Source organism: Sinocyclocheilus anshuiensis, unplaced genomic scaffold (genome assembly GCF_001515605.1).
Source record: "Sinocyclocheilus anshuiensis isolate Anshui unplaced genomic scaffold, SAMN03320099.WGS_v1.1 scaffold656, whole genome shotgun sequence".
In the NCBI taxonomy this organism is placed as follows: Eukaryota; Metazoa; Chordata; class Actinopteri; order Cypriniformes; family Cyprinidae; genus Sinocyclocheilus; species Sinocyclocheilus anshuiensis.
The window spans coordinates 96,385-107,798 of NW_015555829.1; the positions used below are offsets into that span (position 1 = coordinate 96,385).

The 11,414-nt window shown below is 35.6% G+C and overlaps 1 protein-coding gene across 5 annotated transcripts in view; it reads left to right on the forward strand.

Annotated features, from left to right (window-relative positions):
* Nucleotides 1–11,414, forward strand: part of LOC107675353 (syntaxin-binding protein 5-like) — a 164,212-nt gene that overhangs the window by 71,468 nt on the left and 81,330 nt on the right. For all 5 annotated transcript variants that reach the window (XM_016469651.1, XM_016469653.1, XM_016469652.1 and 2 more), the window contains exon 3: nucleotides 7,434–7,515. In XM_016469651.1, coding sequence (XP_016325137.1) covers nucleotides 7,434–7,515 — 82 coding nt within the window. The remainder of the gene's footprint in view (nucleotides 1–7,433; nucleotides 7,516–11,414) is intronic.

Below are 11,414 nucleotides of genomic sequence, written 5' to 3' on the forward strand. Positions count from 1 at the left end.
TTGAGAAATAAATGTCAGTATAATGCAGTAAAATTGAATCAGATCTCTTATTTACATATTAATAATACTAAAAGAAAAACAGCAACTAACACAAGAAAAGAGAGAAAGAAAAAATAATAAGAAAAAAGAAAAGGGAAGAAAAGGAAAAAAAAGGACACAGGTCAGTTCAAAACAAAACACAATAAGATAATTTGGGAGTACTACTCATAAATACCTGGGATACAAATAAAAACTGAAAATAAAAAGGGGTAATTTGGGGTAAGGGGTAAATTGCTGATGGCTTAATAATAAATCGTGGCTGAGGGTGATAAAAGTATCAAGTAATTTGATCTCTTTCTCCATTATATTACAGAAATCTGAGCTTGAAATAAAGGATATAAATGGTTTCCAAATATTCAAAAAAAGACACTTTACCTTTTAGAATATATGTAATCCTTTCCATTGACAAACAAAAGGACATGCTGTTGATACACTGTATAATCATATTCGTAGCTTGACGTTTGAGTTTGGCGGGGGGGGGGGCAAACCGAACCGGGGAATTTGGTCAGACGTACTTCTAAACAGATTTTAGTTTTGCTATAGTAAATCTACATATTCACATTCACATAGAGCAGTGGCAAGTGCGTGAGGTTGTCATTTTTCCACGACATTCTAATTTATTGAGATGCACCTGTATTATTAACTGCATTATATGCATTCTTACTTCATAGAAAAAATGTTATAAATAAATATTTAGTACCATTCTTTAATCGCTATGGGGGAGCCAGGCCCCCCTGGCCCCCCACAAGCTACGCCCATGTGTATAATGGGTGGCATTTCCACTTTAATACATAGGCTAGCTATTAGACGCTTTGCTTGAAGTATACATATGTCAATAAGATTCTGAGTGCTGCTACTGTATACAATATTCTCAGGACAGGAACATACCTGGTACTTAAGGAAAAAGATGGGTTATTAAGAGTAGTTAATAGATTACACTATTAGGCTACTTTGCTCAAACATAATATACAGGTGCAAAATGCATTTGCTTAGACATATTTGAGAATCGAGGTATTTCATGATATATTTAACACGTTTGGGAATATTTCGAATAAAATAAAAAAATTAAATAAAACATAAGAGCTATAGTGCACTAACAACAACTAGAAAATATGCTCAAGTGCTGTTAAATAAGTTTAATTGAATCATGAGGAACAACTTTGAACAACTTTAACAACTTTACTTGATACAGCACTTACAGTTGAAAGGAGATGCCCAGTTCACTGTTCTGTGCATTTTTTTCCAGTTGTTTGAATTTAATGGCTCCCCAGGTCATATGGGATAGAAAAGTTTCAGCTTGCTCATTTTAGATTCTTAGTAAATGCTGTGTCATTGGGGTATTGTTCGGCTACTGTATCATGGATATTGAGTATGAAAGCATTGAGGTTTGCACAATCAGATACTGGGTCAGTCAGGATTTGCCCTTTCAAATGCTGTGTCATTGGGGTATTGTTCGGCTACTGTATCATGGATATTGAGTATGAAAGCATGGAGGTTTGCACAATCAGATACTGGGTCAGTCAGGATTTGCCCTTTAAAAAAAAAAAAAAATCCCGTCACCAATAATCAATACAAAATAATAAACACTTGAATTAATTTATCTTTGAGTGCGGTTGTCAGCTTGGACAAACAAACACTGCTGAATGAGCCATATTCCAGTGGGTCCATTTTATTTGTGTGATATAGATCAGACCTCAGATCACCTGAGGAAAACAATGGCAATAGTTTTTTTTATATTTTCCATTTTGCCATTTTATAGACAGAAACAATGAGACAAGAAATTATATGGAAAGAGAGGTATGCATAAATGCATACATGTAAGTGATTAACATATTCATGTGCCATGCTATTTACTAGGGTCATTCGTAGAATACTACAGTATTCCCATGGTAATACAAAAATATGGTGATTTGTTGGCACACATGCAGGTGCACATGCATGCACAGCCATATGAGAGAAGTCAGCAAGGTAAAATTTGCATAATATCACCATCATGGTGGGTTAATTTACAACAATCATCTTTCCCCCATGATGACTATATTAGTGTGGAGCTGAGATATCACATGTCAACACCTACACACACAAACCCTATGGCTTTTTCTCTTCTGCACGTCTAATTGATTTCAAAAGGTAACTGGGCTCATATCTGTTTACATAACAGGAAAAAAAAATGTTTGAGTAAAAGAAGCTGAATATACTTTCTATTTTTAGAGCTCAAGCTTTTTCACATATATGAAAATGATTTTTGACAGCCTAATCCTGATCCTTCACATAATCCTACGTCAATCCCACCTGTCACAGCTAGTAAAATAATCCAGACGAAAGTTTTGTGACTCTTTCATTGCTCATGAGTTTTCAATTCATATTCATTTAAATAACAATCACATTTGTCTCATATATTTCTACTAACATTCTCTAAAAGAGATACAAGTCACAGATGTTGACATGAAAGAGAGTTTTGGGCTTTAAAATGAGTGTGAATAGCATATCTTAGATCATTTAGTCTTAGTCTTTAGTCCTTCATTTTGAGGTATCTGACTTTGATTGCAGACTTCATCATGGCAAATCCGAACATAGGCTGTTGAGATGTCTTCTGAAACCCTGACACATGTGAGATTTCTGGAGCCTTTTTTTAAAGAGAAATATCTAAGAGGCAGGATGCTTAAGCAAAAGTCTTAAAAGTCTCTCTGTTTTATCAAATTAGACATTTTTTCTTTCTTGTATGGTATGTTCCACATTTCCTAAAGCAAATGATGGTGAAGAACATGATTATGAATTCTCAGATTCATAGCAGTGTTTTTGTTTGTGTTTTGATTGATTGTTTGAGCAACGACTGACAGCTTCAACACCAGTGAAATGTCACCAGACGCAATCAGACTCACAGTGACTGTCATAAAATCTCTCTTTCACAGACTCACAGACATTCACACATTTGACTGGGGGATACCCACTGAAAACAGCTTGCTCCATAATTTAGCATGGCTACAGTGTTTTTAATTAGCAACATTGGAAAGATATGTTTGCAGAAGAGAAGGAAAACAAATTAAATGTGCTTTGCTACTTTCTAGCGCTAGTTTTTTCCCCCTGGTAGTTTTCACGAGAGAATGGTTTAGACAGATTCTCTCCCTCTCTGCAAATCCATCTTGCATGCAATTATTCTGTCAATAATTCTACCCCTTTTGACTGATCCATTTCTCATGCTGTGAATGCTCAGTAAATTGTCATATTGTTCATAAACATCATTTTCTCTTTATATCAGCGGAAGCAGTCTATAGCTCTGTAGGAAATCTAACAACGTGTTTTTATCACTGTGAATGGGTCCTCAGCACAGTAATATAAAAAAAAAGTAATATTGTTAAATAGTTTTACAATTAAAAATAAATTTTTATATTTTTATAGATTTTAAAATGTTATTTATTCCTGTGATTGCACAGCTGAATTTTCTGCAATTGTTACAATGCTTGCCTTCAGTGTAAAATGATCATTAAAAAAATAATAATAATAATTTTATGGTAATGGATATGTAAAATATCATAGGCAGAATGGGATACGTTATTACAGACAATGAACAGAGATATTAGGTATTTTAGTAGACATGATTTTCATAAACTTTTTTTCTGAAAAGAAAGAGAAAATTTAAAATATGTGTGCATACAATATGCTAGCTAATTTATCAGAGCTAGAGTGTAGTTGATCACAAAGTTAAAAGACATGGATTAAAAGCCACAAAACTTATTTAAAAAATGGGATCTTCAATGAAGCAGAGACTGAGATTTTTTTTTAATGTGTGCAGGTGAAGCTGAGAGCAGTGGAAATAATGTAGGAAAATATGACAGCGAAATTAATGTTGATAAATGAAGGGAAAATCTATAGATAATGAGAGTGTATAAATTGCACAACTCCAGCATGAGTCATGAAACTTCACCTTACATGTGTACGTGTTTGTTGCTTTTATGACATGGACATCATTAGATTTCAACTCTTCCGTTCAAACTCTCTCTCCTACCCAATCTGAGTCACCACTTCAAACCTGCTGAAGTCTCTCTCTCTTTCTCTGACTCATCTCTCTCTTTCACCTCCTGTCTCACTGACACTCTAGGTTTCACCTCTGCTCCCCCACCCTGTCTTTTAAGGGTCTGAGTCACCAGTCTTTCTATTCATCATCTCCTAACTCCATCTTTCTCCTCTTCCTCCATCGATCATGTATCTTTCTTTTCAGCCTTGTTTCACAATGGAAACATTGATCTAATGATCTATTCACCACCAAACATCTCTCAGTGGTCATTTTGAACCTCGTAAAGCCTTGGCTGTAGCTGTAAAGGAATAGATCATCCAAAAATTAAAGTTCGGTCAACATTTACCCTCATGTTGTTCCAAACCTGTATGACTTTCTTCTTTAGTACACAAAAAAGTTTAGCAGTATATTTTTTGTGTGTTTTCTATACAATAAATTAATTTGCCTAACATTCTTTTACAGTAGTTATGGAAGAATGACAGTCATCATCAATGACAATCAACAGGTTTGGAACAATATGATGATGAGAAAATAATGACTAAATGTTCATTTTTGGGTGAACTATCCCTATAAGCAGAAAGAAGCAGCTCAATCATCTACATGTATATGGTCATATTATTGACAGTACTATATGAATTGTGTTTCTTTATTTGATTGCTGTTAGCTTGTCAAACTGGTATTTTAACCCTGTATACCCTGAAATGATCAGAATATTTTTTTAATGGAACCATTTATTAAAATCTAAAAAAAAGGCATTATTTGATACATCAGGCTTAAATGGCTCATATAGTGTGATATAAGAGAATATGGAGCTCACATCCAAAGAGGGGGGAAAAACACCCTATAGTTTTTTAAAAGGCCCAAACTGAGCAAAATAAGTAATTTGGTGCAGTTGCTGTTTATATGGCCAAAAAGTAAGATTAAATTCTGTTAGCTTATAATGTAAATCAATGAAATCTTTATAACATTATAGCAGACTGCTTATATAAAATGCTATACATATATATAATGAAATACCAAAAGGCCTTTTACTTGCTAAAAAGTATCAGTACGATAACAGATGGCATGTATAGTAGATTGTTTTTCAGAAAAGATCATGTTGATGATTTAGAGGCCTTAGAAATGTGTGCATAGAATATGATACAGTAGGGTTAAAGCCTTAACATACATTTTAAATTGTGTACATTAGAAGTAGGTAAGCTAACAGTAAGCTGATAAAAATGATGGACGTCATAAAAAGCTAACAGACAGATACATTGACATTAATGTTAATACATTGCATTAAATGCAATGTTTTCATTAAAAATACAACCAAATCATTGGAAATCTACATCTGTCAAATACACAAATATAACCAAGGCTTTATAGAATCTTCAGAAACTAGGTTAAAAATACTTGGTGGTGTACAGGGGAAAAAATCTGTAAAGTGGTTTTACAGAGGCTGTGTAGCTGTGTTGAGCCTGTGGTTTATCTGCAAGTGGATGTTCATCTTATCAGCAAGCCATTTGTGCAGTCGATATATAAAGCACATGGTTTAATCTGGACAAGTGTGTGCACTGGTCTGTGTGTGTTCAGTGGTGATTTCCATCCCAGACACTACTGAACATCTTGATTCCTGAACATGTGGGTTGAATGCCCATGTTTGTCAACACAATTTAACTTAGCTCAGTTAAGATCCAATCAAGTATGCAGAACAATTATGCCTATTACTGATCCCCCTCAAAACACACACACTCACTCACTCACACACACACTTGCTGTAACGGCAATCCTTTCCTGTGTGTCCATCATCAATAACCACTGTCATTGTAAAATTACTAGATGTTTTATTATTGATTATAGGTGTTTATTCTTGAACATTCTGTCTTTTTCCTTCAGTGTACAGTTTGAACTTTTGATTGTGTGATCGGGTGAGCATCAGCCGGGACAGACAGACAAATAAAAGTGCAGGTTTGACCGTTTGATTGCTCTGTTGTGTTTAATGGTCTGGGGAACTTGTTGTTTAAAGCTGCTGTATAACATACATAAAATGACCCTGCTACCTGACAGATAAAACAGAAATATATTAGATAGTGCTGCGAAATCACACCTGCCTCTGTGACAGCCCTAAAAAAAAAATATATATATCTGAGCCCACGCATGATACCCAAAAAAAAAAACCCTGGAGGCGCCTCTCTGCCTGTCAATCATTTTGCTTGTTCGGGTACATTGACATGTCTCTGGACAGTGGTGTTTTGGAGAGAGTTTGTACAGTTTAAGGGAAGTTAGTATTGTAAAATATTTATACACTGCCAGGTTTTTAGCCTGGGAGCGCTCAGAGTGAAAACAAGGATCATAATACATTTTTTTAATATAACTTGGCTTGTTAACTGTTTGATGGATGCAAGACTGCAAGCTTGTTTGTTGTCACCTAGACTATAGCTGTGCATTTATATCTGTGGTTTAGGTCTAGGCCTGCAATAAGCCTTGCGGGTTATAATAGATATACTCTATTTTTTTAAAGTTTGGGGTCGGTATGTTTTTAAAATATTTTTTAAAAAGAAGTCTCTTATGCTCACCAAGTCTGGACTTATTTGACGAAAAATACAGTAAAAACAGTAATATGGTAAAATATTTTTAAAATGTTAATTGTAATTCTTTATTTTAATTTTAAATGTATATTTTAGCCATTACTATAGGCTTTTATTTATTAAAAATATGCTGATTTGGTGCTCAAGAAGCATTTCTTATTATTTTCAATGTTGAGAACAGTTTATTATTGTGGAAACTTTCATACATTTTTATTTCAGGATTCTTTGATGAATAGAAAGTATATACAATATATAGGTGGATATTTATATAAAACACTTCTGGTTGAGTTTGACCTTGTTTCATGTCATGAAAGCATTTTCCTCCTTTGTTATTAAAGTATTTTACTGACTTATGTAGTGATCAGACACAGCTGTGTGTACACATGTTTATATAAGAGGAGAGAAAAATGTCTTGTGATCGATAGCTGTGTGTGGACAGTTGAGATAAATCATTAATCACATTCCTATAGGAAGATCTGTTTAAAACAGTGTGAGAAGCTGATTTTGGAGTTAATGTCACTTTATGAGTCCATTAGCTTGTGGCATAGATTCTCTCTCTCTCTCTCTCTCGCTCTCTCTCTCTCTCTCTCTCGCTCTCTCTCTCTCTCTCTAAACTAAGTTTGAGTTTTTTAGAGCTTTCAAACTTCATCCGTAGTCCTTCAGACAGTTTTTACTTGGGTCGCTATGCTGTCTGTCCGTTTAATCCAGCTTTTAATGCTGTATGGAAAGTGTTGAAAGTACAACCTTGAAGCATTAAAGTTTCATTGTAAATGACTGTCCTCTTTTCCTTAACGCTCTGATGTCATCAGTCTGGGACGGCCGGGAGTGGACTGTCATTGCCAGCATGAGAGTGGGGCGGCAGTTCTCCAACTGCAGTTTCTCATCAACGAGGTACCGAACACCCACACTTGCAGGCACACATATATTACAGCACATTTTCATGTACACAGCATATGTAGAAAGCACACTGTAACGTTTCCTGCTCTTGGTTGAAAAAATTATTTTCTTTTTAAATGCTGGGGTGCCAGACAGAGTTTCTGTCGTTTAATCAAACCAAACTTAGTCAAGTCAGTCTAAGTCAAGAAACATACAAAGTCCTGTGTAACTAAATAGCCACATACCCTGAAATTTGTGAGTTAGGAAATTCTTAAATTTTACAAACGAAAAAAAAAAACCCTTCAACATAAAAAATAACATTGAACACAATAAATCACCTTTTGCAGTTTTCAGATCAGTATATTCAAGGTTCAAAAGTTCATCAAATCAGACCAAACATAATAAATGTACAGAAAAGGAGAGCAAGCAGTTCATTAGAAATTGTCCATAGCATAAGCAATGTAGTCCAGCCAAGGAAAATAGATCAGTTCAAGCCCAAAACATTCCGTTCAGTTTCTGATATAATCATCAGCACAAATGAACTCCCAATAGTCAAAGTGGCACACACACAAAAAAAAAGATAATACTAATATTATCAGTCAACAGTATCCACAGCCACTAATATTTCACTCACAACCTCGTTTTCCAGAAAGTCCGATTCAATTCCGTGACTCTGTGACTCCTTAAGCATTGAGATTGATAGTTTTCAGACTCCCGATCCATCAGTCCATGTCAGAATACACACTTGCTCGACAGCATCCTTGCAGCATTTAAACGACATCCTGCTTGGCATACAGCGAAGTGTGATGAAGTGATTAGTAATCCAGCAAATGTGAAGTTGTTGGATCGCTATAATCGCCGACGGACTTAACTTTCAACGCGGTAAAACAACAGAAACGCCGCGTGAATCTTCAGAGGGAGCTTCACGAGATACTGCTTGCCGCTTGGCCACCGCCATCTTACCAAAACGGACGTCATCAACTAATAAACGTACATCCGAGGGCGGGACTCATACCGTAACCACCCAGATGACTGGAACTAATGCTGCATGCATTTAGTGTTCTTGCATTTAGTGTTCTGATTGGGTTGACATGAATGATGAGAATGAATGAAGATTAATACTCACTGTTAACATATTACTGGTGATGAAAGATATTTCTAATATTGAATGAGTAATGGATTCAAAAGAATTGAATAGATGCTAATTTATTTATTTTTGTGATGACATCGTCACAACACGTATTGCATATGTGTGTGTTCTAATCTGTATTTTAGGATAGACAGCGTGTGTGTGTGTGTAAATGCACGCTCAGATCTGCAGAGGAATACGTTTAGGTCAAGAGCCGCCTTCCCTCTCAGCCCTGTGGTGTTAATGCAGTCAGTCATTACTTCCCATCAGACGTGTCAAGTGCTGAATGTTTCTCAGCCTCTCTGTCTCACTCTTATGCACACTCGCCGCATCATCTCATGAAAAACGAGAAGTTAGTGTGTTAACAAAAGAGGGAAAGTGGGAGAGTTGCCATGGTGGCCATTTTGGAATTCAGCAATTTAGGTATGCTCTCCACTCTCTCCATCCAATTATATATCCTTTCTATCAGACCATATAAACACATCTGAAGTCAAAAGTAAATACAAAATTTACTTTTTTATAAAATAAAACTTTTATTTACTTTTATCAGTAAATAAAAAAAATAATACAAGGATGGCGGCTGACTTGAAAAGAAAATGGCATTTGCAAGCCATTTTACTTTTGTAATGGAACACTTTTCACAGTGAAGGAGAATATTCAAAGAGAAAACATTTAGGGCAGGTTTTTCATCCGTCGGGAATTCATCGGTTGGTGAAAAGTGGAGCCAGACCTGAATCTGAGTTTGCAGTCAGTTGTGGAGATGATGAAATTTTTGCCTCAGGAATCAGGCCAGATTTATTTGAGCTTCTTAACTGCTGAGAACTGAGATAGCGGTGTGGATGTGGAGGTTAAAGGTCAAGTTCACCCTACAGCATCCCAAAGTGTTCCTTTGCCTTTATTTATTTATTTTTACTTGCTGATTTTTTAATTAAATTAATATTAACCAACATTAAATGATTGTGTACTGTTAACTAGTGATGAGATTTCAAAAAAGTTGTATTACTGTACCTAAAATAGTAGCCTAAAATGATGAATAAATAGGTATTTGGTATTACTTTGTCTAGATGATGATGTAAGCTGAAAAGGAATGTTGTTTCAGATGAAGAGAACATTATTGCATTTTGATTAAAAATGACAAAGACAAACATTTGTTTTTTCTTCGGAATATCATGCTCTGATGAATTGTTGACAATAAGACGCAGATGTTATACCAGACACTGAAAATCATCTCATTTAGTGAGACATGAGACTGTAGGAATAGATTTGACAAATATTAGGGGTGTAACGATATACCAATGCCATGGTTCGGTTCATATCACAGTTTTGGAGCCACGGTTCGGTTCGGTTCTGTTTGCTGTGGGGGTAGGGTTCATGGCATGGCACCAGCAATGCTAAAGAACACTAGATTCATTTTTAACATAATAATAATAACAACAACAACAACAACAACAACAATAATTGCTCTCTGTTAAAGTTAATGCTTTAACAAATGAAACTTAAAAAATTGTTGCTTTGTAAAGTGTTACCCAAAGATCTGTTGCCTTAAAAAATTTAAATAAAATAATGCCTAAATAATTCAAACAAGTCATTGGACAACATTTCTTAGGCTACATATAAAAATACATGTGCAATGGATAAATAAAATGGAACAGCCGGACAACAAGGCAATGATTTTAATCAAATAGTCACGAGCTTTGAGAGGCAGCTTTGCACGCTTTGGCTGAGAACGCATTGAAGACAGTCTCTCAGAGAGTGCGCGACTACTTTATGGGTTAAAATCGCCTGAATGTTTAAATTGGCATGATTTAAAACGACGTGCAAGTGACAATTGCGTCAACTGTCCATAATCCGCGCTTGTCTTGTATTGCAGCTCACTTTCAGAGCAAACTCAATGTGGATATTATGGATGTGAGGCTATATTTGTGAGAGAGTGGGAGAAGACGTGGTACCACTCAATCCCAATCACTCACTGTTTGTGAAATTATAGTGCATAAATGTTTGCGGGAATTTCCCACTTTATAATCACGAAACCTGCGGGAATGTGTAGAATTACGCACAATGCCCGCAATCCCGCAGTGAAATTCAGGCCCTGATTAGGCTCTTGACATTTTATCCAGAGGTGCATTATTCAGACATTACACTTCAGGGATTCAGTTTTCATTCATACTGATTTTATTACCAGCACTGAATTATTGCTGTAAATAACATTCATTACAAGGGATGGTACCTCACTAACCAGATGGTTACATTTATACAATATATCCCACACCTTATAGTGGATTACAACACAAATTTCATTAGTGTTTTACTGTAATTTCATTTTCACAACCTTCCTTCATCTTAAAGTGAACATGAAATCAAAATAACCCTATTTACTTTTTTTTTTTTTTTTAAATGCAAGTCCCTGGTCTTAAATGTTTGCGGGAATTTCCCACTTTATAATCACGAAACCTGCGGGAATGTGTAGAATTACGCACAATGCCCGCAATCCCGCAGTGAAATTCAGGCCCTGATTAGGCTATATTGCACAAAATCAAGCACAAGTGAACTTGTGTCCTTCTGTGGATGCGCTTTTTGTAACAACACGCACAAAATTTTTTACATTTGTGCTCTCAGTATAACGTTATGTATATGACAGTCCTAGTCATAGTTATTAATATTCTGAAGATGAATCACTTTGATAGCGGGTTTTTAATCAACGGGATTTAACTCACAAAAAGTGACGTGACATGTGGCCAAGTATGGTGACCCATACTTGGAATTAGTGCTCTGCATTTAGCATTTA